The sequence below is a fragment of the Salvelinus sp. IW2-2015 genome, linkage group LG23, assembly GCF_002910315.2.
Source record: "Salvelinus sp. IW2-2015 linkage group LG23, ASM291031v2, whole genome shotgun sequence".
NCBI lineage: Eukaryota > Metazoa > Chordata > Actinopteri > Salmoniformes > Salmonidae > Salvelinus > Salvelinus sp. IW2-2015.
In genome coordinates, this window is record NC_036863.1 from 45,029,701 (window position 1) to 45,056,611 (window position 26,911).

A 26,911-nucleotide genomic window follows, 5' to 3' on the forward strand; every position below is an offset into this window, starting at 1 on the left:
GTGTGAAGAGACAGGATCTCAAGCAGCAGCGACATTCCTCCTTAACTTTAACCTCTTCTCCCTCGCAGCCTACAAGATTGGCAGCAGCACCAGCATCTTGGGGAGGTGAGGGATGCTTATTGCATGCAAGGTAGAGGTGGGCACCATTTTCCTCAGACATCTCACACTCATAGTCCAGAAGGTTGGGAGGGCAAATATTCCTCATCACTATCTGATTGATCTGACTCACTCTCATACAATAAATATGTTGTCATTCTGATGACGAATCTGTGTATCTCCTCTTCAGTGAGGCGTTTCCTTTTGAAATCGGACATTATCTCTATAATCAATGGCTATCAGTGTCTATCAAGAGTTACATTTTTCTTTCAAGACAGATCGTAACTGTTTACCCTGGGTTGCCAGTTCAGACCCCTTTCCAGACCCCATTTATAGATAAATTCCCCATCATAGTAATATTTCCTCCATCATATCCCCCCATGATACCTTCCCCCATTTCCACCCCCCATGCACTTGAAACCCCCCCACAAATTAAATTAACCCCTCCACAAACACCCCTAAAATGTTTTCAACCAAATCTGGCAACCCTGTTCGCCCTACGGTTAGGCTAGGCAGTAGGCTTGTATTTGGGTGATGATCTGTGAGGCGATAACATTTTATTTGCTGTTTAAACTGTAAACAACTTGTCAAGTCATGTGCTCCGGTTCTTGTATACACTGTAACAATCACATGCAGATTTGTAGCATGCTGAAAAGTGACCAAAGTAAGTTGATATTTTTTGGGCAATGGACTCAGCCATCTTTGACTTTGTTTATTTGCATCTTATGCCGCGTTCAAAACAACTGGGATTTCTGAAAAATAGAAGGTAAAATCATGACATCAGTGATCTTCAGGTCGGAAAGTTGGAGCTCTATAAAGAGGCCTGAGTTCCCGAGTTGGAATTCCGAGTTACTTGACCGCTCAAATCAATTATTCCCAGTCGGAGCAAAAAAAATGTCAGAGTTCCCAGTTGTTTTGAACGCGGCATTATAGTAAATGGCATTCTGGGATTCGGGCGTTTTTCACTTGTCAAACATGGCTGTGGATGTGTTCCGTGTAATGCTTGGGTGATGAAGTTCACATTTATCTTTTACAATAAGGGGTAAAACTGAGTAATAAAGTTTAAGACCTTTATTTTCCATCAGTACAAAAAAATAGTAAATGCTGTTCAGACAACAATGCTGTTAAGTCGCGTTTTTTGCGTCATAAGTTCTGTTGCTGCTGTTCCAATCACATTTTTGTGATGGTACGCTGCAGGGACCACACAGCAATGATCACAAATATGTGATCATACAGGTCAAAGGGTTAAGGGCCCCCCTAGAGTCGATATGTCAATCTAAATTAAATTATTTTTTAAATCCCCATCAAAATTCGTCAGTTTAAACTAGAGATACAGTACCAGTCCAAAATTTGAACACACCTACTCATTCAAAGGTTTTTCTTAATTTTTTACTATTCTCTACATTCTAAGATAATAGTGAAGACATCCAAACTATAACATATATGGAATCATGTAGTAACCAAACAAGTGGTTAGTAGATATGATTAGAAAAATCTGAACTTTTGACTGGTACTGTATGTTTTTTTTGCAGTGGATGCATCTCAAACCACCACACCTTCCAGTGGAAGGCTGCTGAGCTACAGCGGTGTTTGTCAGACCATGAGACACCCCGAAAATCAGTATTCTGAAAACGTCTTTAGCGTCCAATCGGTTTGACCTGGAACCTATTATGACTACTCTATGGAAAGGAGATTCTCATGAACACAAGTGTCAGGGGGCATGTCTGAAGTCGGTACCGTTGATGTGCCAACTTCTGTTTGCAAACGTTTGGACCATTTGGGCTACAAACTACTGGGAACCCACTGTGGAAAGGGGAGATTCTCATGAACATGATGGTGTTCTTCGTCTTGCACTACGACCCCCATAAATGTCACGGAACTCATCTGAAGGTAACCGGTGGAGCATGAAGGTAGTTTTGTGTTTTCCCCAAAAAAGGGGTTAAATAAGTGTCAAAAAAATGTATACATATATTTACATAGTTTTATTTTATATCTCCTAGATTTAGGACAGACACTTCAAAACCTTGTTTCTTATTTACATTTTTTTTACTGTCCTTTTTGACATTTATGAAGGTATTATTCAATGCATTTCTATGGCCTTTTAAAAATATATATTTTATTTTGATACCTAACAGGATCCTAAAATTCTAAATAAAATAGCATCACCCCCCCCCTCACAAGTTAAAATGAGACACTAATGTCAGGGTACATATTGTTCCTTACGGATATGATAGAGACGTACAGTGACAGTAAGTAATGGTTGCATCCCGAATTGCAGCCCTTGTCAAAATAAGTGCACTATAAAGGGACAAGGGTGCTATTTGGGACTCATCCATTATTTTGTTTTGGCTCTTATTGCATAGGTATTGCATGAAGTGTTTGGTAGGTTTACCGAAGCTGTGGTAGTAGGAGGGCCTGGCCTTGTCTGCAGGGACAATAGAGCACAGCACTTTGGCCCCCTCCAGGGTTTCCTCTGGATTGTTCTTCATAGGGGGCACTTTGATTATGTTATACAAGGCACCTAAAATGACAGGGACACAGTTAGTACACAACCTCTCACAGTGTTGTAATACTGTGTCACAACACTGGTGTATGCAATAAATAATCCCCTAAACTCACAGGAACACTTTCTACACAACCTGTCACCCTGTGATATTGTGTCAGAGCCACGTAAAACACACACACTTGTATTTAAACAAGAAATACTTGTATATAAATACAGTTAATTTATTGTATATAAGTAACTCACAGAGATTACAGTAAATAATATGTTGTCGGAAATTAAGACCCAGTGTGCTCATTGTTCAACACGAAAACCACTGTTGTCTATGGGGTTGTCATGACAGCTTGGTATGTTTGAGCAAGATAGTTACCCCCTCACCCATTTGAGATAGGCAAAACGTAAATAAAGCTTGTAAAATATATCTTACCGGTTTAAATCCACACTTAATTCTGTCTCAAGTCGCACTGAGGTTTAAGGTGCAATAATAGACCAGCCTTATGTATATTACAATATTTTCATTAAAGGGACACTTCAACATTTTATGTCTCCTGCACCATACCAGTGTCTACATACGTGAAAACAGTAATTTTCTACATTCTGAAGAAAAGGTCCTAAGAAAATGACCTCCTATATTGTCAAAGTTAAGAAGTGCCCCTTACAGTGAGCTTGATGAAAACCCCATCACGGCTCTACAGTGCTACCATTTTGGTCGCATATGCTCCTAAATATTTTGCTGTGCTACCTGGAGCACCAGTGCAACTAGAAGAAAATCACACAACATTTAGTAGCTCCTTCACAAAAATTTATTTGTTGCTGGAAACTTCCCACAAGTTTGTGGGAAATTTGCTGCAAACTAAATAGTGTGCCACAAAATAAGTTTGCCAACTTTTGCCACTAGTCGTGAATCTGCGGCATACCGTTTGCAACTATAATGTTTATTGCCTCTAGTTGCAAACAGTTCACCAGTGATTTTTTTCTGGCAGACATTTCTCTCAAGATTATATTTGTAAATGTGGCAAACATGTGGCAACAACATTTACTGCCACTAGGTTTACCAGAAGCCGTTTCCGGTGATCACATCAGACGGTGAAGAGAGTTGGAGGCGATGCAGAGAGTTGAAGGCGGTGAAGAGAATTGAAGGCGGTGAAGAGAGTTGAGTTGAAGGGGAAAGGGGCCACAGTGCTGAAGAAGACATGGCGGTGGATGCACCGCAACCAGTTGCAAATGTTATACGTCTGGACACACTTATTGTGAAGAAGATGGATATTTTTGCATTTATAGCCACAGTTATTCATTGTATTACACAAGTGTCCAAGAAGCTGGACATCATTATATCTGCAGCCAAGAAGTTTTTGGGCCTCCAAAACTACAAGACATGGCAGAAGCACTGCAAGAACAACTGTCGCCAGAAAATGTCCCAACCTCACAAGATCCTTCTGAGCCTGTGTAGGGATCTGATTAAAATGTTGTAAGAAAAGCAGGCTGATTTAGTTTCATTTAAATGTTATTATTGATAGTTGTTATGGATGTGTATGTACAGTTGAAGTCGGAAGTTTACATACACTTAGGTTGGAGTCATTAAAACTTGTTTTTCAACCACTCCACAAATTTCTTGTTAACAAACTAAAGTTTTGGCAAGTCGGTTAGGATCTCTACTTTGTGCATGACACAAGTAATTTTTCCAAAAATTGTTTACAAACAGATTATTTCACTTAAAATTCGCTGTATCACAATTCAAGTGGGTCAGACGTTTACATAGACTAAGTTGACTGTGCCTTTAATCAACTTGGAAAATTACAGAAAATGATGTCATGGCTTTAGAAGCTTCTGATAGGCTAATTGACATCATTTGAGCCAAGTGGAGGTGTACCTGTGGATGTATTTCAAGGCCTAGCTTCAAACTCAGTGCCTCTTTGCTTGACATCATAGGAAAATCAAAAGAAATCAGCCAAGATCTCAGAAAAAAAAATTGTAGACCTCCACAAGTCTGGTTCATCCTTGGGAGTAATTTCCAAACTCCTGAAGGTACCACATTCATCTGTATAAACAATAGTACGCAAGTATAAACACCATGGGACCATGCAGCCATCATACCGCTCAGGAAGGAGATGAAGTTCTGTCTCCTAGAGATGAACGCACTTTGGTGCAAAAAGTGCAAATCAATCCCAGAACAACAGCAAAGGACCTTGTGAACAGGCTGGAGGAAACAGGTACAAAAGTATCCATATCCACAGTAAAAAAAGTCGTATATCGACATAACCTGAAAGGCAGTTCAGCAAGGAAGAAGCCACTACTCCAAAACCGCCATAAAAAAAGCCAGACTACAGTTTGCAAATGCACATGGGGACAAAGATAAATACTTTTTGGAGAAATGTCCTCTGGTCTGATGAAACAAAAACAGAACTGTTTGTCCATAATGACCATCGTTATGTTTGGAGGAAAAAGGGGGAGGCTTGCAAGCCGAAGAACACCATCCCAACCGTGAAGCACGGGGGTGGCAGCATCATATTGTGGGAGTGTTTTCTGCAGGAGGGACTCGAGCACTTTACAAAATAGATGGCATCATGAGAAAATAAAATTATGTGGATATATTGAAGCAACATCTCAAGACATCAGTCAGGAAGTTAAAGCTTGGTCGCAAATGGGTCTTCCAAATGGACAATGACCCCAAGCATACTTCCAAAGTTGTGGCAAAATAGCTTAAAGTTAAGGTATTGGAGTGGCCAGCACAAAGCCCTGACCTCAATCCCATAGAAAATGTGTGGGCAGAACTGAAAAACCATGTGCGAGCAAGGAGGCCTACAAACCTGATTCAGTTACACCAGCTCTGTCAGGAGGAATGGGCCAAAATTCACCCAACTTATTGTGGGAAGCTTGTGGAACGCTACCTGAAATGTTTGACCCAAGTTAAACAATTTAAAGGCAATGCTACCAAATACTAATTGAGTGTATGTAAACTTCTGACCCACTGGGAATGTGATGAAAGAAATAACAGCTGAAATAAATCATTCTTCCTGCTATTAATCTGACATTTCACATTCTTAAAATAAAGTGGTGATCCTAACGGACCTAAGACAGGGAATTTTTACTAGGATTAAATGTCAGGAATTGTAAAAAACTGAGTTTAAATGTATTTGGCTAAGGTGTATGTAAACTTCCGACTTCAACTGTATGTGTGTGTGTTTTTGTTTTGATATTATATTTATATATTTATATCATATTTTTGCAATGATGCATGTCAATATGGTAGTGTCATGCTTCCGTTGCATGTTAGCTTGCACAACAGCTAGCCAGCTAGCAACAATATGAGTATATTTGACATCAAAGCAAAACATTACTTTAGCAGATGGATACCCTTCCTGTGGTGTTGGAAGAGGCTGTATTGGGAGGAGAATGCATCAACACCCTGGAAATATGTTTGAGGTAAACTCACTCATAACACTTTTTTTGCGTGATGAATGAATCGTCTTCAAGATTGATAAGGTAATTAAATTCATGTATTCTCATAAATGTAGCCCTTACATTCATTGTTTGTAACAATTAGATATTTTATTGTTTTAAACTAGTAGCTAGCTTATTTTAATCGTGTGTTGTTCCTTCACTCTTTCTAGTTTGCAATTGGTTAGCTACAAGGCAAACATACAGATTGAGGCCTTCAATCAAACTGAGGACAGAGACATGTGTACACCAGACAAGTCAAGACTTCTTCCATGCATAGATTTGAGATGTAAGGTACATGTAAAACATGTTGGGTTGTTTGGATGACCCGAATGCTTGGTTGCAAGCATTGGGTCAATTGTTGGGTTGTTTTCTGCAAATACAGAAAGGTTGGGTTGTTGGTGCTGGGTTATTGAGGTTGGGTTATGAATATTTGCTAGTATTCTAGTTCTAGTGCGCCTGAGTGACTGACCAGTGAAAACAGCTAACTTTATTTTATCCAATCATAGTTATGGTAGCTAGCTAACCATTTTCTGTACTAATATCTCTGGCTGTGGTAACGTTAGCTAGCTAGCTAATGTAACAGTTGTTAAAATACTTTGTGAATTTCACCAGGTTCATGTATTATTATAGCATGTTGATGTGTTATTATTCATGCCTGCGTCCTGGCAATAGGGGAGTGTGTACTTGAATTTTGTCCTGCGTGCTCGTGCTCAAATAATTTTGATGCACTATGAGGTAGGCACCCTTTTTCTGTCGTCTTCAGAAAAGTTAGATTCCTTTAAGCACAGTGTTTTGTTCATGAATAATGTTGTATATTTAGAGTTTACTCAGAGATGGTACAGACAAATTCTCCATTCATGAATGGGATGAGTTGATGAGAATGTACTTGAAGAGGAAGGTGCCATCTTTCCCCTCTCAGCTCTTCAGGCGTAGGGAATTGAGGGTTTGTGGCTCAACAGATCACTCCACTGTGATGCACTGTAGACATGATAACCTGTGCCACTGTTGCTTTCCCCAGATCATTGGAAGTCAAATTGTCCAAAACAGGGGGAACGCTATGCCAATCCTGGCGGTGAGAGACACCCAACACAGCAGCAGAGAAACCCACCACATCAGCATTAAACTGACACGCCTACAGGTGAAGGGGGGGAATGTGGGTGTTCAACTGTCTGCCCCTAAGAAAGAATCTGATGATCTCGAGAAAACATATGAGATTTTGTGCTCTGATGCGAAAGGAGAGAAAATTGTTATGTGATGTTCACAAGAGGTTGAGGCTTTTTCAAATTTGTTTTACACCTCTGTGTCTGTACATGGGAGTGCAGCTTAAGGGCATGCTTGACACTGGGTTTATGGCCTGTACATTGAATGAACATGCTGAGCAGAGACTTTTGGAAGCAGGTGCCCTTCCTCAGCATTATCAGCCTCCTACAGAGTTAGTATTAGTGGGTTGCGGGGGGAAGAAGGCCTAACCAAAGTTTTTCTATGACTTGGAGATGCAAATCTATGGGATGTTAAAGTGCCCACCCTATTTGTCCCTGGACAGCGTGATGAACTTCTACTGGGATTGAATGTCATCAAGCATGTATTGCATTAGATGAAGGGCACAGACAAATACTGGAAGCTAGTCAACAACATTGATGACCAGACTGACTGACCAGAGGTGTGTCACAAGATGGAAGGGACAGGAAGTTGATGGCAAGATTTAGATCGTGAAGCTCACTCAAGCTGTGACTATTTTTCCCAAGACTGAACACTTAGTTTGGGGTAAATTTCCCAAAAATGTGGCATTGTCTCCAGGCAGCACTGTAATAGTCGAGCCTACCAGGTCAAAGGTCATGCCCAGAAACATACTTGTGGGTAGAGTTATTATGCTCATGACAGCGTGAGAGCAGAGATTATGATGCCGCCGACAGAGATGGTCACCTTGCTTCGCGTTCTTAGGAAACTATGCAGTATTTCTTTTTTTATGTATTACTTCGTATAGGAAATCTTACGTCTTATTACATAGAGCCGGGAAGAACTATTGGATATAAGAGCAAAGTCAACTTACGAACATTATGACCAGGAATACGACTTTCCCGAAGCAGATCCTCTCTTCGGACGGTCTTCTGGTCAGGCTTCGTAAACGGAAACATCGCTCACTCCTGAGTATTCTAGTCGCCAATGTCTAGTCTCTTGACAACAAGGTAGACAAAATTTGAACAAGAGTTGCCTTCCAGAGAGACATCAGAGACTGTAACATTCTCTGTTTCAAAGAAACATGGCTCTCTCGGGATATGTTCTCGGAATCGGTCCAGCCACCAGGCCTCTCCATACATCACGCCGACAGAGATAAACACCTCTCTGGGAAGAGGGAGTGCGGGGGTGTATGCTTTATGATTAACAACTCATGGTGTGATCATAACAACACACAGGAACGCAGGTCCTTCTGCTCACCGGACCTTGAATTCCTAACAATCAAATGCCGGCCATTCTACCTACCAAAATAATTATTGTCAGTTATAGTCACAGCTGTGTACATCCCCCCTCAAGCGAACACCAAGACGGCCCTCAAGGAACTTCACTGGACTCTATGTAAACTGGAAACTATATACCCGGAGGCTGCATTCATTGTAGCTGGGGATTTTAACAAAGCAAATTTGAGATCAATGGTACCTACATTTTGTCAGCATATTGATTGCATGACAAGTAGGGCTAATACTCTCGACCACTGCTACTCTAACTTCCGCGATGCATACAATGCCCTCCCCCTTCCTCCCTTTGGCAAATCCGACCACGACACCATCTTGCTCGTCCCGGATTATAGGCAGGAACTGAAACAGGATGTATACCAGTGACGAGAACCATTCAACGTTGGACTGACCAATCGGAAGCCATGCTCCAAGATTATATGTTCCAGTCAGCCTCAGAGAATGACACTGATCTATACGCTGATTCGGTGAGTGCGTTTATAAATAAGTGCATTGGCGATGTCATAACCATTGTGACTATTAAAACCTACCCTAACCAGAAACCGTGGATGGATGGCGGCATTCGCGAAAAACTGATATCGCGATCCACTGATTTAACCATGGAAAGGGGTCTGACGATATGGCTGAATATAAGCAGTGTAGTTATTCCCTCCGCAAGGCAATTAAACAAGCAAAATGCTGGTACAGGGACAAGGTGGAGTTGCAATTCAACGGCTCAGACATGAGACGTATGTGGCAGGGTCTACAGGAAATCACGGACTACAAAATCAAAAACAGCCACGTCACGGATACCGAAGTCATGCTTCCAGCAAAAATAAACACCTTCTTTGCCCGCTTTGAGGATAATACAGTGCCACCGTCGCACCGACATGACATTGATGGATGCCAAGTGACTGACCAGTGGAAGGAGAAACTTGTGAATGCCATCACAAAATATGAAAACATCTTCTCAAGACATAATCTGGACTGCGGAGGAGCCAGGGGTTATGTTCACCGTATCCACCTGGTTGATGACAGACCCTTCTGCCTACCATAAAGAAGGGTTCCGCCTGCTCATTACATGAAGCTGAGGAAGGTGTTAACAGATATGGAGGAAGTAGTCCTTATATGCAAGTCGGTTAGTGAGTATGCCTCCCCTTTAGTCATGGTATGGAAGAAAGACGGGAGTCTGAGGTTATGGATTGACTTCAGGTGGATGAATGCACGAACGGGGGAGGACGCTCATCCCCTTCCTCATCAAGCAGATTGTCTCGCAGCCCTTGGTGGCAGTGCATTTTTCAGCACCATGGACTTAATCTCAGGATTGTATAACATCCCAGTTCATGAAGAGGACAAGAAGTACACAGCCTTTACCAAACCGATGGGACTTTATGAGTAGCCTCCCAGCCTCTTTCCTGAGAATTATGTTAAGCATATTTGGCGACCTACATTTCTTAAATCTCCTTTGTTACCTGGATGACTTGTTGGTCTTTGCACCCACCGAGGAACTGGCTCTGCAGTGACTTGAAGTTGTGTTTAGCCATCTTAGTGCCAACAACCTCAAACTAGCACCCAAGAAATGGCGATGTCCGATTGGACTGAGGAGTGTGTCATTGCATTCCAGAAGCTGAAGGATGTTCTTCTGAATTGTGTTGTGCTGGCTCACCCTGATTTTGAGAGGTGCTTTGTCAAGTGCCTGAAGGTGCAGATAAAGCAATTCCCATAGCATTCGTGAGCAAGACCCTGAGTAAGTTGCAGAGAAGGTATCCGGCACACAGACTTGAATTTCTAGCGCTGAAATGGAGCGTGTGTGAGAAATTTAGTCACTGGCTTAAGGGGCATGAGTTCACGTTCTGGACAGATAGTAACCTGTTAACGTACATCATGACAAAACCTAAGCTGGACGCTTGTGAGCAAAGATGGGTTGCCAAGCTGGCACAGTACAACTTCGAATTGAAGCATTTCCCAGACAGCAGAATATGCACTGAGCAGTGACCCCTTGCAGTGACTGTCGCGCAGAGACTGATGAGGGAGTCCTACCAAGCACGCCTGTCTAAARCTGTTGGGACGCTAAATGATGATGTGTCCAAGATGCCTTCCTGTGGGCTTCTATCCCCAGGAGATAACCTCCTTGACCACTGCTGAAGTGAAGGCCACATGTCAGCTCCATATCGACTGAGACTGTTCAACGGAGATGCAAGCAATCCATCTTGGATCCACCAGCTGCTTTCTCCTGGTATTGGCACTTTGCCTGAACTTTTGTATGAGGATCTTTGGGATCTCCAGCTGGAAGACTGTGATTTCCAAGGTCATCCCTTCCATCTTCAATAAGAAACGGCCCACCAGGCGAGACCGATATGCTGTTTCTTCTAAATTGTTGTTGCTGATGAAGCAGTGGGATCCCAAGCGGAGTTCTGTATCATGTCATTAACTTCTCTAGGGTAGGGGGCAGCATTCGGAATTTTGGATGAAATGCATGCCCAAATTAAACGGCCTGTTTCTCGGGCTCAGAAGATATGATATGCATATAACTGGTAGATTTGGATAGAAAACACTCTAAAGTTTCCAAAACTGTTAAAATAGTGTCTGTGAGTTTAAGCTCTCTGGTGTCCAAAAGTCAAGAACCACGGCGTATCACCCAATGGGGAATGGAGCGACTGAACGCTTCAACAGGACTTTAGGCAGCATGCTCAGGAGTCTACCCCGGAAAACCAAAGAACATTGGCCTTAACAAATCTAGTCATTGACATTCGCCTACAATGCCACTGTTCAGGAGACTATGGGCTATGCTCCATTCTTTCTCATGTTTGGTAGGGTCCCTCAGCTCCCAGTGGATGTGATGTTCCACAATGTCTTGGACGACTCCAGTGTTGTGGATTGCAACAAGTACGTTGAGACTCTGATCACTGGGCTGAATGAAGCTATGAGTGTTGCCGAGAGGCACACTGATAAGCAACAGAGACGACAAGGCCTATGCTCCATTCTACGACAAGCGGGTTAGAGGCATCAGTTTATCCATGGGGGATCGTGTCCTCATTGCTAACAAGGCTGAAAAGTGGAATCCCGAGATTTTCACAGTGACTTCAGTCAATCCATGAACTCACATGTACAGAATCCAAGACTGCGGCGGCAGAGAGAAGGTGGTTCACAGAAATCTACTGCTACAGGTGAACTTTTTGCCATTTGAAATCAATGATTCAGAGCACTTCAATGACAGTGATGCTGCAGGGGCAAACCCTCCACTGATCTAAGGCCAGAACCATTATTTGTCACCATGGCCCCTAGCCCAGTCCACTGTAATGCACCTGATGAAAGCAGCCCAGTGGCAGGTCACAGAAGGGCGGGGAGTGTAGTTAAACCAGTCAAAAGACTAATTGAGTCAATCCCCCAGAAGGTGCAAGTTTAACATAGTACGGAGACATAGTACAGAATTACTTTACATAGTACATCATTCTTTACGGCTAAGAATGTATATATAGTGTAAGAGGCACTAAGCATCTAGGGGCAGTTGAAGGCCTAACCAACCTTCACTTGCCCTGAACCCTATGGGTAGCTTTGAGGCTATGAGGGGTGGCCAGTCCTCTTCTGGCTGTGCCGGGTGGAGATTATAACAGAACATGGCCATGTTCTGTTATAATCTACACCCGGCACAGCCAGAAGAGGACTCGCCACCCCTCATATCCTGGTTCCTCTCTAGGTTTCTTCTTAGGTTTTGGCCTTTCTAGGGAGTTTTTCCTAGACACCGTGCTTCTACACCTGCATTGCTTGCTGTTTGGGGTTTTAGGCTGGGTTTCTGTACAGCACTTTGAGATATCAGCTGATCTAAGAAGGGCTATATAAATAAATTTGATTTGAATTCAGAATTATGCCTTGAGTTTTGTAGATTATTTTGTTTAGTTTTAAAAGATTGGTGAAATTCAGGAGGGGTGAATGTAACAAATCAAATCAAATCAAATCAAATTTTATTAGTCACATACACATGGTTAGCAGATGTTAATGCGAGTGTAGCGAAATGCTTGTGCTTCTAGTTCCGACAATGCAGTAATAACAACAAGTAATCTAACCTAACAATTCCACAACTACTACCTTATACACACAAGTGTAAAGGGATAAAGAATATGTACATAAAGATATATGAATGAGTGATGGTACAGAACGGCATAGGCAAGATGCAGTAGATGGTATAGAGTACGGTATATACATATGAAATGAGTACTGTAGGGTATGTAAACATAAAGTGGCATAGTTTAAAGTGGCTAGTGGTACATGTATTACATAAAGATGGCAAGATGCAGTAGATGATATAGAGTACAGTATATACATATACATATGAGATGGGTAATGTAGGGTATGTAAACATTTAATTAAGTGGCATTGTTTAAAGTGGCTAGTGTGTAACATTTTTACTATAATTTCCATCAATTCCCATTTTTAAAGTGGCTGGAGTTGAGTCAGTATGTTGGCAGCGGCCGCTAAATGTTAGTGGTGGCTGTTTAACAGTCTGATGGCCTTGAGATAGAAGCTGTTTTTCAGTCTCTCGTCCCTGCTTTGATGCACCTGTACTGTGACCTCGCTTCTGGATGATAGCGGGTGAACAGGCAGTGGCTTGGGTGGTTTTGTCCTTGATGATCTTATGGCCTTCCTGTGACATCGGGTGGGTGTAGGTGTCCTGGAGGGCAGGTAGTTTGCCCCCGGTGTGAGCGTTCTGCAGACCTCACTACCCTCTGGAGAGCCTTACGGTTGTGGGCGGAGCAGTTGCCGTACCAGGCGGTGATACAGCCCGACAGGATGCTCTCGATTGTGCATCTGTAGAAGTTTGTGAGTGCTTTTGGTGACAGCGAATTTCTTCAGCCTCCTGAGGTTGAAGAGGCGCTGCTGCGCCTTCTTCACAACGCTGTCTGTGTGGGTGGACCAATTCAGTTTGTCCGTGATGTGTACACCGAGGAACTTAAAACTTTCCACCTTCTCCACACTGACCCGTCGATGTGGATAGGGGGTGCTCCCTCTGCTGTTTCCTGAAGTCCACAATCATCTCCTTTGTTTTGTTGACGTTGAGTGTGAGGTTATTTTCCTGACACCACACTCCGAGGGCCCTCACCTCCTCCCTGTAGGCCGTCTCGTCGTTGTTGGTAATCAAGCCTACACTGTAGTGTCATCCGCAAACTTGATGATTGAGTTGGAGGCGTGCATGGCCACGCAGTCGTGGGTGAACAGGGAGTACAGGAGAGGGCTCAGAACGCACCCTTGTGGGGCCCCAGTGTTGAGGATCAGCGGGGTGGAGATGTTGTTACCTACCCTCACCACCTGGGGCGGCCCGTCAGGAAGTCCAGGACCCAGTTGCACAGGGCGGGGTCGAGACCAGCGGTCTCGAGCTTGATGACGAGGGAGGGTACTATGGTGTTAAATGCTGAGCTGTAATCGATGAACAGCATTCTCACATGGGTATTCCCTTTGTCCAGATGGGTTAGGGCAGTGTGCAGTGTGGTTGCGATTGCGTCGTCTGTGGACCTATTGGGTCGGTAAGCAAATTGGAGTGGGTCTAGGTGTCCGGTAGGGTGAGGTGATATGGTCCTTGACTAGTCTCTCAAAGCACTTCATGATGACGGAATGAGTGCTACGGGGCGGTAGTCGTTTAGCTCAGTTACCTATGGTCTTGGAACAGGAACAATGGTGGCCCTCTTGAAGCATGTGGGAACGCAGACGGTAAGATGGATTGATTGAATATGTCCGTAAACACACCAGCCAGCTGGCTGCGCATGCTCTGAGACGCGGCTTGGGATCGGGGCCTGCAGCCTTGCGAGGGTTAACACGTTAACTGTTTTAGGGATATTAACTCCGCTCGGACATGCATGTGAAGGAGAGCCCGCAGGTTTTGGTAGCGGGCCGTGTCAGTGGCACTGTATTGTCCTCAAAGCGGGCAAAAAAGTTATTTAGCCTGTCTGGGAGCAAGACATCCTAACAGTTGAAAATACTTTGTGAATTTATATTTAGAGTTTACTCATAAGTGGATGGTATTGTCAAGATGCAATTGTAATTGCACTTTTTAGGATGATATTAACATTTTGAATTCAAATGTGGTTACTAGCTAGCTAAGGTATTGTATGTGGGGACGATGGCTAGCTCCTCGACTGATCCCAGTCGTTTGTATTGTGCGTCTATGTTGTCGAAAGAGGCGACAATTGGCACACAACGCAGAGTTACAGCGGTGCAGTACAGCACCGGTTACACTAACGTTAGCCTCACGACCAAGGTCACAACGCTAGTTTACTGAAGAGTTGTCACGGAATATAACTAAATGTAAATGTTTTGTTGATGTTTACTAGCTAGCTAGCTAACTATGTCAGTGTCTGTAAGTGTGGCTAGCTAAAGTTAGCTATCTAGCTACATCGCTAGCTAAGTCTGACACTGTCTGGAATGTCAGACACTGTTTCTCTCGTTAGCTAATGTTAGCTAAGTTAGCTGGCTAGATAAGTCACATTAGCTAGTATTGACTTATTCTCTATCTATCTATTTGTCAGGCTTATCTCATGCTTGCATGGTGATTGATTGAGTTAGCTAATTTTCCCCCAACATCGGACACCCCTAAGACACTCTCTAACAGTTGGAGGATTAAATCACCTCGAGCTCAACATTTAAATGGACTGGAAAATACCAGTACGTTTTGCGACTAAAAACACCCTTCTAAATAGCTGAACACTGATTTTCATTGCAGTTATGTAAATTAAGTTAGGTCATGAACGTTTTCAAAAAAGTTATATTTATATACATACACGCTGTATATTGTAAAATTTGACTGCGCGATAGACCACACATAATTTAAAATCCAACTTTTTACAAATGATTCATACATGTTAGTTTTAAACTGTCATTTACTTTCTCAAAACATAAGATTAATATTTAAAACAAATAATGAGACATTATTTGGTTTCAACACTGATGTTGGTGAAGAACCATTTTTAAGAGTCTACATGCGTGCGCACCGGGCTACGCAATGAAAAGTTTACAGGCATGTATTTTTTTTTATATTGGAAGGCTAGCCAACGAGTCAACTGTCGAGTAAACACTTCGGATACGAGGGTGGTGTCTCTTTTTTGAACAAAATTAAATGGATATACCTTGTAATTGAACAAAATAGTAAGGTGGCCCAAAACTGGGGACCGTATGCCGACAATACGGGACGTATATTGTTTGCTGAACCGCTTATCAAAAAGCTGATAGTAATAGTAATTCCACTGAAATGTCAAACATACTAATTGCTAACCCGTTAGCTAACATTTTTACGACACCAATAATAACAAAACATTGATGGCTTGATCACCAGGTAACACTGTTGAAGGTAATGTGTTTCTTAAACGCTGTTGAATATGCCGATAATACGGGGTGCTACACTAGTATTACTATACTGGGTTTCAATAGTTTCTGACAGTGGCAGATTTAGTCAGACTTGTGAAGTAGAGGAGGATGGATGCAAATTTGTTTACCTTAAATTTGATGCAGCCAAGTTAGTTAAGCTAGCTGAGCTAATGGCCATAATGTTGGCTTTGCAGTGGGTGGAGGAAGTCAAGTCAGACAGAGTAGTGATTTACTCTAATTCATGTGCAATGTTGATTAGTCTGCAGTCCGAAGCTGCAGTGATTCGTTTGCAGCTTCGTAAAGCAGCATCTACGTCTTCCACATTGTCATCGATAATCAATAGTACAACCTTATTGGAAACTTGAAAGACTTAACTTCACCAGAGCCTCTTAGAACCATGCAGACACTCAGACACTACCATAGATAGTCTGGCCTTCATTTTTACCATACTTGCTTTATTGGTAATTTGCACAGGTATTCTGTCATAGTGACCAACCTGACACAAAACACACATCATAGGCTGGGAGCAGCTAATGGGCACTCAAGCGCACAAGAGCAGTATGTAGTATACAGAGATATTGTAGCTGGTAACCTTCCGGGTGACGGATCACTCCCTGCAGATTTCTCCACAAGTAGCTCGGGGGTTCGGATATCGACCTGCCTTTCTAACCCCGAAGCTACTGCCTCCCCTATTAATTTTGCTCTTTCCTCACTCCCTGTTACCACTAAGTTGGAAGCACAGAATCATCTGGCTTTTTTATGGCGGTTTTGGAGCAGTGGCTTCTTCCTTGCTGAGCGGCCTTTTAAGTTTATATAGGACTTGTTTTACTGTGGATATAAATAACTTTGTACCTGTTTCCTCCAGCATCTTCACAAGGTCCTTTGCTGTTGTTCTGGGATTGATTTCACTTTTCGCACCAAAGTACGTTCATCTCTAGGAGACAGAACACGTCTCCTTGCTGAGCAGCATGACAGCTGCGTGGTCCCATGGTGTTTATACTTGCGTAATATTGTTTGTGCAGATGAACGTGGTACCTTCAGGCGTTTGGAAATTGCTCCCAAGCATGAACCAGACTTGTGGAGGTCCACAATTTTTTTTCTGACGTCTTGGCTGATTTCTTTAGATTTTATCATGATGTCAAGCAAAGAGGCACTGCGTTTGAAGATAGGCCTTGAAATACATTCACAGGTACACCTCCAATTGACTCAAAAGATGTCAATAAGCCTGTCAGAAGCTTCTAAAGCCATGACATAATTTTCTGGAATTTTCCAAGCTGTTTAAAGGCACAGTCAACTTAGTGTATGTAAACTTCTGACCCACTGGGATTGTGATACAGTATTATAAGTGAAATCTGTCTGTAAACAATTGTTGGAAAAATTACTTGTGTCATGCACAAAGTAGATGTCCTAACCAACTTGCAAAAACTATAGTTTGTTAACAAGAAATTTGTGGAGTGGTTGAAATACAATACTTAATACTTAGTGTATGTAAACTTCCGACATCAACCTTACATAAACAACAACACTGAATGGCTCAGAGTGGGAGTCAGAGGTTACGTGATTGTCTTCTGTCACGCACCACTTCTATCAATAAATCACTATCAGAAAATTATTTGTGTGGTAATTCTTTATTGTTTTACTGTTTTATTCATATGTTTTCAAGTACTGGTGACAAATCATGCATATTTTTTTGAAGGTTGTACTGATTATGATGAGCTAAGCTAATTCCAGCTATGTGTGGAGCCATGTTTGTTGACATACAATGTATTCTGGGTTTCACGTAAACGTCTGTCGGACAAAGATTTTATAACAAAATGTGGTGAAGGAGGGTTCACAGAGTAAACTTCTGGAAGTGAATGATGGGATGGGAATGAAGGTAGACGACACACCCCCTTCAATATGCATACTGCAAACAGACCAAACTAATCTTGTCTCCTCTTATTATCTTTGGTTGAAGTGAAAAAACAAACATGGCGACAAGCACAAACTTCCCATCTTCGGATATCTTTCGATTTCTAGAAAGTGTTTAACTGAATTATTTTGATCAATGGTGAGCTCACTCGTGATGTGATTGATTTTAAATACTAATTGTTATTAGCTAGTTCATATTGTAGTTTCTGTCAGCCGAGTTATCTAAATATGATCGCTTGTGTTACATCAATTTTTCCTCAGTTAGTGCTAGGACAAACATATCCTACATTTTCCGGTTTGGATGATTGTGGTATGCTGTAGTTACTTCTGTGAATGTCTGAACATTGCATTAAAAAATAAACTGTTCACATTCAGGGCATAACTTTGTAAGGACTGTGTTTGTGCAAAATGTTTCTGTGAAAAAACGGTGTGGCCAGCTCAAATGCTGATTGTTGCGTTAATCGAAACTGTACGTTCTAAATAAATCACACCGGTTTGAGCGTGCACTGCAGGGACCACTGTAGAATGATCACACCCGTTTGTTGGTACATGTGAAAAGGGTTATGCATGAATATGGGTTATGAATATTCATAAGTTGTCAGTCTTTTCTTGCTGTTTTTTTCATCTAGTAAAACAAGTTTTTTTGTTTAACCGCCACCAATATTATTACCTATTGGCCTATGTGTTTTCTTGCTGTGTTTTCATCCAATAAAACTTTAAGGAATGTACGCTAGCATACAAAAGCTGGCCTCGATCTTCAGCTCGAAAGATGTTCTGTTCCAGTTATGATATTGGCAAGTAATGTTCAATACTCTTTGTGTGTGTGGTTTCTGAAAGTACAGAATAAAGAGGAATTATTAGTAATATTTAGTATTATTAGTAATAATAATATTACAATATCAGGATATAGCAGTAAAACAATATTACAAAGAAGTAACATAACACTGCTATAAAAATTATAAATTGCGTTGACAAAATCACAAATATGAGTTATATTACAATAAGGAGCAGTAACTGTTGAGCTCCACAAGGGGGCAGAACAGAGCAATGCTAAACAGGCCCCCTCCCCCAAAAAACATGGTCGTAAGGCCAGGGTAGCTTCGAAAGACAACACAAGCTAATACTTCTCTAGCACAATTAGCATTATTTTACAGAGCTAATAGAAGAATGTAGCTAGCTACATAAGCACAATTGAGTATAACACCATAAAGGTTATGAAATTAGTAACGTTACCTCGCATGTCCACGAGGAATATACACAAATATATTATGCTCCATACATAGTGAGCTACAGTAGAAACAACATAACACGACATACATGAAGTATTATAACGTAACAAGGCACTTACTTTGATAGAAACACACAAATGTCCAAAGTTATTATCATGTAGTAATGAAAACAACAATGAAGGCGAACCTGGCACCAGCCGGAAAATGTGAAAAAGTTTGTGCAGGTTCTGTTCTGACTGGAGATGGGCAAGTGTCTGCATACTTGATCTGCAGAAACAAGGGGGAAGTGCTTGGGGAAGTTTGTCCGGCTCAATAATGCCTAAAAAATTAATTGTCCGCAAAAGTGAAATGGCCTAATTTTATGTGAATTAATGAGGTGGAACACACCTCAATTCAAACTGTTGTTAGAAAATCATTTGAAATTGACAAGTTAAAACAGCCTATAAACAAAAGCAGGCAGCATGCCTTAGTTTGAGGGCTGCACGGATTAACTGTCCTGTTGCGTAACGTTCACATTTTGGAACAGTGAGCACATTCTGACATCACGTGCATAAAAAAGTCATACCGTTCTGACCGTTAGAGCTCTTTTGACGTCATATGTGACAAGGTTAACCCAATGCTGTGTTTGTCCAATATCAATATTGACCCAGCGCTGGGTTGTAGAAAGTACACCAATTGGGTTATTTTTAACCCAGCATTTTTTGGAGTAACAATAATTCATTTAGGAAAAGTCATAACCCGATTTCTACCTTTTCAGATGCCAAAATAGAAATAGTTTTGAGTGTCCTAATTGTTTCAGTGCATGCATTCAACAAAGTTCGGACGAAAGATTTCCACAGGGTCGTCATCTCCAAAGTCCACTCAAAAAGACAGTAGTTCTGAATTAACTGGGTTTGATTTAGTTTGAGTTTTTTTGTATTATTAAAGTGTTAATTATTTCAAACTTCCATTGGTTAATCTATTGCTCAGTTATCACTTGGCTTATGTAAATAATTTTGTAGTTGTCCTTTTAAACATCCTAAGGACAACATCCCCATAGTATTCACATTTCTCTCATGTAAATGTTGTAGCTACATAAGAAGCTCAAACAATTTATTCTGGAAATATCCAGTCATTGCTATTTTCTTCATCACCATGCTGATGATTTCAAGTTGTATTGGATTTATTTTGATCTGTTAAAGACATTGAATACTTGTTGTATAGCATATTTACTACATTCAGTATGTTCCGTTTTTTTTCTCTGAAGTAATTTCATTTAAAGTTGTTGTTTGGTTTATGTAGATAAATGTCAATGTGGTTTATCACACAGTAACCAAAAACCTAATTTCATTTTCATATTGCCACTGAGTTTGCAGTTAACAGAATGTTGGTCACAAGTTTCCCAGAATTGTTTGGCAGAAGTTGAGAAGTTGCCGCAAAATTACCGCCAAAGTTTGCCTAATTTAACTCATTTGCATGTGAAAATATGAGCGTGCGGCAAATATGAGCGTGCGACAACTGTTTGATAGAAACCAGTTTTATCAGTAACAGAGAAAAGAAAGAAAGGAAAAGGGAGAGCTTCTCTAGGAGATGATAATATACAGTGGGGAGAACAAGTATTTGATACACTGCCGATTTTGCAAGTTCTCCTACTTACAAAGCATGTAGAGGTCTGTAATTTTTATCATAGGTACACTTCAACTGTGAGAGACGGAATCTAAAACAAAAATCCAGAAAATCACATTGTATGATTTTAAGTAATTAATTTGCATTTTATTGCATGACATAAGTATTTGATCACCTACCAACCAGTAAGAATTCCGGCTCTCACAGACCTGTTAGTTTTTCTTTAAGAAGCCCTCCTGTTCTTCACTCATTACCTGTATTAACTGCACCTGTTTGAACTCGTTACTGTATAAAGACACCTGTCCACACACTCAATCAAACAGACTCCAACCTCTCCACAATGGCCAAGACCAGAGAGCTGTGTAAGGACATCAGGGATACAATTGTAGACCTGCACAAGGCTGGGATGGGCTACAGGACATAGGCAAGCAGCTGGTGAGAAGGCAACAACTGTTGGCGCAATTATTAGAAAATGGAAGAAGTTAAGATGACGGTCAATCACCCTCGGTCTGGGGCTCCATGCAAGATCTCACCTCGTGGGCATCAATGATCATGAGGAAGGTGAGGGATCAGCCCAGAATCTACACGGCAGGACCTGGTCAATGACCTGAAGAGAGCTGGGACCACAGTCTCAAAGAAACCATTAGTAACACACCATGCCGTCATGGATTAAAATCCTGCAGCGCACGCAAGATCCCCCTGCTCAGCCAGCGCATGTCCAGGCCCGTCTGAAGTTTGCCAATGACCATCTGGATGATCCAGAGGAGGAATGGGAGAAGTCATGTGGTCTGATGAGACAAAATAGAGCTTTTTGGTCTAAACTCCACTCGCCGTGTTTGGAGGAAGAAGAAGTATGAGTACAACCCCAAGAACACCATCCCAACCGTGAAGCATGGAGGTGGAAACTCATTCTTTGGGGATGCTTTTCTGCAAGGGGACAGGACGACTGCACGTATTGAGGGAGGATGGATGGGGCCATGTATCGCGAGATCTTGGCCAACAACCTCCTTCCCTCAGTAAGAGCATTGAAGATGGGTCGTGGCTGGTTCTTCCAGCATGACAACGACCCGAAACACACAGCCAGGGCAACTAAGGAGTGGCTCCGTAAGAAGCATCTCAAGGTCCTGGAGTGGCCTAGCCAGTCTCCAGACCTGAACCCAATAGAAAATCTTTGGAGGGAGCTGAAAGTCCGTATTGCCCAGCGACAGCCCGAAACCTGAAGGATCTGGAGAAGGTCTGTATGGAGAAGTGGGCCAAAATCCCTGCTGCAGTGTGTGCAAACCTGGTCAAGAACTACAGGAAACATATGATCTCTGTAATTGCACACAAAGGTTTCTGTACCAAATATTAAGTTCTGCTTTTCTGATGTATCAAATACTTATGTCATGCAATAAAATGCAAATTATTTACTTAAAAATCATACAATGTGATTTCTGGATTTTTGTTTTAGATTCCGTCTCTCACAGTTGAAGTGTACCTATGATAAAAATTACAGACCTCTACATGCTTTGTAAGTAGGAAAACCTGCAAAATCGGCAGTGTATCAAATACTTGTTCTCCCCACTGTATATATATATATGATATATAGGCCAGATGTAGGCTACATCTCAATCTCAAAAATTACTCCTTAACCCTATAATTTGTAATTGCTGGCAATTCTTACAATTTAATATGATTCATATTTTTCATTGTGCTCCTACATTTGTTTGTGCTCCTACATTTTTCAATTTAGGAGCATATGGGCCCAGTGGAGCTTCTATGTAGACTGACCTTTTCTGCCATAAGAGTTTCCCATGTTGTACGTAGTGCCGTCTGGTTCAGTGTGGGGATGCGCAGTGGCCATATTCACAGCAATAAACTTTGTCCAGTCCACCTGTAGTAGAATAACAGGTCAGATAAAGTACACAGCTGTTACCAATATATGTCAGGTCAGGTGTCTGGGCACTCACAATAATCAATGTATATTTCAAACAGGGCATCATTTACATAAGTCAGTACATTTGTGCAAGGGTATGATTGTAAAATGTGTCTGCTCACAATGTGTTTTTTTTGGCTGTCTCTTATCTCCTATTATTATGTCATCACTGTACCTTATCCTGTGTCTCCAGGCTCTCTGGGTCCACCCTGTACATGTAGTTGGTCTCAGTGCTGACAAAGCAGTCTCCCTTGTACTTAACAAAGCTAACACTGGCATTGTCTGTTGCCTCTGCAGGGAGAAAACAGAATGTAGAAATTGATCATTCTCTTTTGATGGGGGCAATTGGATCTTGTTGCTGTTGATACTTCTTAATTTTCTTTTCTGATTTAGACATGCACAAAAGGAATGAGTGAATAACTTCTTCGATTTTTGGACAAACTCTTTATAAACCTTGGTAAATTACTATAGCCTGTGTATGGTTTGCATGGTCAATTAAAGATTAAAGTTGCTTGCAAACAGTCATATTTCTGGCAGAGTTATAGTTCTTGCAAAATTGTGCTGCTTGCAAAGAGTCCTGTTGCGGCTTGCAAACACTTGAGGAGAGGAAAAGCCTCCCTTCTTCTTCCCTCCAATCCCCCTGTTTAAATGTTACATAACCCTCGACTGTAGCCAAGCCCCTGAGGCCTCAACCCAGTTTCCCGGGCAGCAGACCAGCTTGAGTTACAGTTTGAAGAGAGGCACATCTCATTGTATTGGGTTTACTTTCTCTGAAATAGTCTTATAAAAACCAGATCTTGAATAAAGTCCATTTGTAACGGCAGCCTTCCTCCTCTTCGTCTGAAGAGGACGTGTAGCAGGGATCAGACCAAGACACAGCGTAGTTCGTGCTCAACATATTTAATTAAGACGATAAATGTGAACACTTACAAAATACAAAAATAACAAACGTGGCAAACCGAAACAGTCCTCTCTGGTGAAACGAACACAAAGACAGGAAACAACCACCCACAAACCCCAACACAAAACAAGCCACCTAAATATGATTCCCAATCAGAGACAACACAAAACACCTGCCTCTGATTGAGAACCATATTAGGCCAAACATAGAAACAGACAAACTAGANCTGCCTCTGATTGAGAACCATATTAGGCCAAACATAGAAACAGACAAACTAGACACACAACATAGAATGCCCACCCAGCTCACGTCCTGACCAACACTAAAACAAGTAAAACACACAAGAACTATGGTCAGAACGTGACAGTACCCCCCTCCTGAGGTGCGGACTCCGAACGCACCACCTAAAACTCTAGGGGAGGGTCTGGGTGGGCATCTGTCCGCGGTGGCGGCTCCGGCGCTGGACGAGGATCCCACTCCACCATTGTCTTTGTCCCCCTCCTTAGCGTCCTTTGAGTGGCGACGCTCACCGCCGACCTTGGCCTAGGAACCTTCACAAAGGTCCCCACTAGACTGAGGAAACTCCTCCGGACTGAGGGACAGCTCATGACAGAGAGGTAGCTTAAGACAGAGAGGTAGCTTAAGACAGAGAGGTAGCTTAACTTCTTTGGGCTGCAAGCCCGAAGCCGGGCACAATATGACAACAGCCACTTCAAGTGCAGGGCGCGAAATTCAAAAGATATTTTTTTGAAATATTTAACTTTCACACATTAACAAGTCCAATACAGCAAATGAAAGATAAACATCTTGTGAATCCAGCCAACATGTCCGATTTTTAAAATGTTTTACAGCGAAAAAAAAGGATAGACATTTTTCACAGCACAGGTAGCATGCACAAAACCAACCTAACTAACCAAGAACCAACTTCATCAGATGACAGTCTTATAACATGTTATACAATAAATCTATGTTTTGTTAGAAAAATTTGCATATTTGAGGTATAAATCAGTTTTACATTGCAGCTACCGTCACAAATAGCACCGAAGCAGCCAGAGTAATTACAGACACCAACGTGAAATACCTAAATACTCATCATAAAACATTTCTGAAAAATACATGGTGTACAGCAAATGAAAGACAAGCATCTTGTGAATCCAGCCAATATTTCCGCTTTCTTAAGTGTTTTACAGCGAAAACACAATATAGCATTATATTAGCTTACCACAATAGCCAGAAACACAAGCCATTTACCAGCAGCGAAAGTTAGCGATCGTAACAAACCAGCAAAAGATATATAATTTTTGACTAACCTTGATAAGCTTCATCAGATGACAGTCCTATAACATCAGGTTATACATACACTTATGTTTTGTTCGAAAATGTGCATATTTAGAGCTGAAATCAGTGGTTATACATTGTGCTAACGTAGCATCTTTTTCCCAGAATGTCCGGATATTTTTATGACACTCACCTATTCTGACCAAATAACTATTCATAAACGTTACTAAAAAAGACATGTTGTATAGGAAATGATAGATACACTAGTTCTTAATAAAATCACTGTTTTAGAATTCTAAAAATAACTTCATTACGACATCCAGCTTACGTTATAGCGAGAGAGTGCCCAAAATCTGGGCGCAAACTAATAGTACACATGTTCGACAGATATATGAAATAGCATCATAAAATGGGTCCTACTTTTGATGATCTTCCATCAGAATGTTGTACAAGGGGTCCTTTGTCGGGAACAATCGTTGTTTGGTTTTAGAATGTCCTCTTCTCCAGTCAATTAGCACGGAAAGCTAGCAAAGTGGCGCGAAGCTCTCCTTCGTGAACAAACGCCGACAACGCAACACGCCTAACGTCCCGAAAAAATGTCAATAATCTAATAAAACTATATTGAAAAAACATACTTTACGATGATATTGTCACATTTATCAAATAAAATCAAAGCCGGAGATATTAGTCGTCTATAACGACAGCTTTTCAGAAGGCAATACCCGGTCCCTTCTCGCGCTTTCCAGAAAACAGGAAATTGGTGTCACGTCATGCCAAGAGCTTTTATTCGACCTCAGATCAAGATATACACTCCATTTCTTCTCTCACTGCCTGTTGACATCTAGTGGAAGGCGTATGAAGTGCATGTATACTAATACATATCAAGCACATTTATAGGCAGGCCCTAGAACAGAGCATCGATTTCAGATTTTCCACTTCCTGTCAKGAAGTTTGCTGCAAAATGAGTTCTGTTTTACTCACAGATATAATTCAAAYGGTTTTASAAACTAGAGAGTGTTTTCTATCCAATAGTAATRATAATATGCATATTGTACGAGCAAGAATTGAGTACGAGGCCGTTTGAAATGGGCACCTTTTATCCAGGCTACTCAATACTGGCCCTGCAGCCCAAACAGGTTAAGACAGAGAGGTAGCTCAGGACAGAGAGGCAGCTCCGGACTGAAGGGCAGGTCCGGACAGAGAGGCAGCTCTGGACTGAAGGGCAGCTCCGGACTAATGGCAGCTCCCACAAACCCCACCACAAAACATGCCACCTAAATATGATTCCCAATCAGAGACAACACAAAAACACCTGCCTCTGATTGAGAACCATATTAGGCCAAACTAAGAAACAGACAAACTAGACACACAACATAGAATGCCCACCCAGCTCACGTCCTGACCAACACTAAAACAAGTAAAACACACAAGAACTATGGTCAGAACGTGACACCTTTCTTTGTCACATTCCTCACTGTTAAACAGAAAAAGATCAGCAGAATCTAGAAACCACACTGGAACTGACTCCACCATCTCCACAGGGATAATTTTGAGATTACACCATGAAATAGCACTGCAACATTGACAATAGGGCAGCTTTACATTGCTCCAGGTTTACTCAATGCAATGTCACGGAAAAATATTTTGCGACATGTGTAATGGAAATGGCAGATAACTTGTTATGGCTGCAGGGGGCGTATTGAAAAACTGGAAAATATGTGCAAATTTTCAAACGGCCTCTTAATCAATTTTTGCTCTTACAATATGCATATTATTATTACTATTGGATAGAAAACAGTCTAGTTTCTAAAACCGGTTTAATTATTTCTCTAAGTGGAACAGAATTATTTTTACAGTCCATTTCCTATCCGGAAGTGAGATTTCCAAAAATCGATGTCGCTCTTCGAGCCCTTGTCTATAAAAGGGCATGTCACTTAGGACTGTAGAAACACGTCATACGCCTTTCTCTGGGTGTCATGCGGAAGTGAGAGAAGAAATCAGTTGATTATTCTCGTCCTGTATTTGAACACAACCTCTTTGATTGAGTGTTGCGCAGTTTATTTTTCTTTTCTGGCGCCGAAGTAGCACCTGGACTCGGCTCCTGGAAAACACTCTGTAAAGGTGAATATGATCTCTGGCTTAGATTTTATTTGATACATGTCACAATATCATCCTAAAGTATGTTATTTCAATATAGTTTAATTATATTATTGAAATGTTTTCGGACTT

The 26,911-nt window shown here is 41.5% G+C and overlaps 1 protein-coding gene across 2 annotated transcripts in view; it reads right to left on the bottom strand.

Moving 5' to 3' along the window:
• Window positions 1-26,911, bottom strand: part of bco2a (beta-carotene oxygenase 2a) — a 107,914-nt gene that overhangs the window by 40,757 nt on the left and 40,246 nt on the right. The window contains exons 4-6 of one of the 2 annotated variants that reach the window (XM_023969128.2): window positions 22,679-22,794; window positions 22,359-22,461; window positions 2,489-2,617 (exon numbers count right to left, since the gene is read on the bottom strand). In XM_023969128.2, coding sequence (XP_023824896.1) covers window positions 2,489-2,617; window positions 22,359-22,461; window positions 22,679-22,794 — 348 coding nt within the window. The remainder of the gene's footprint in view (window positions 1-2,488; window positions 2,618-22,358; window positions 22,462-22,678; window positions 22,795-26,911) is intronic. The other variant, XM_070434673.1, reaches the window with a different exon arrangement.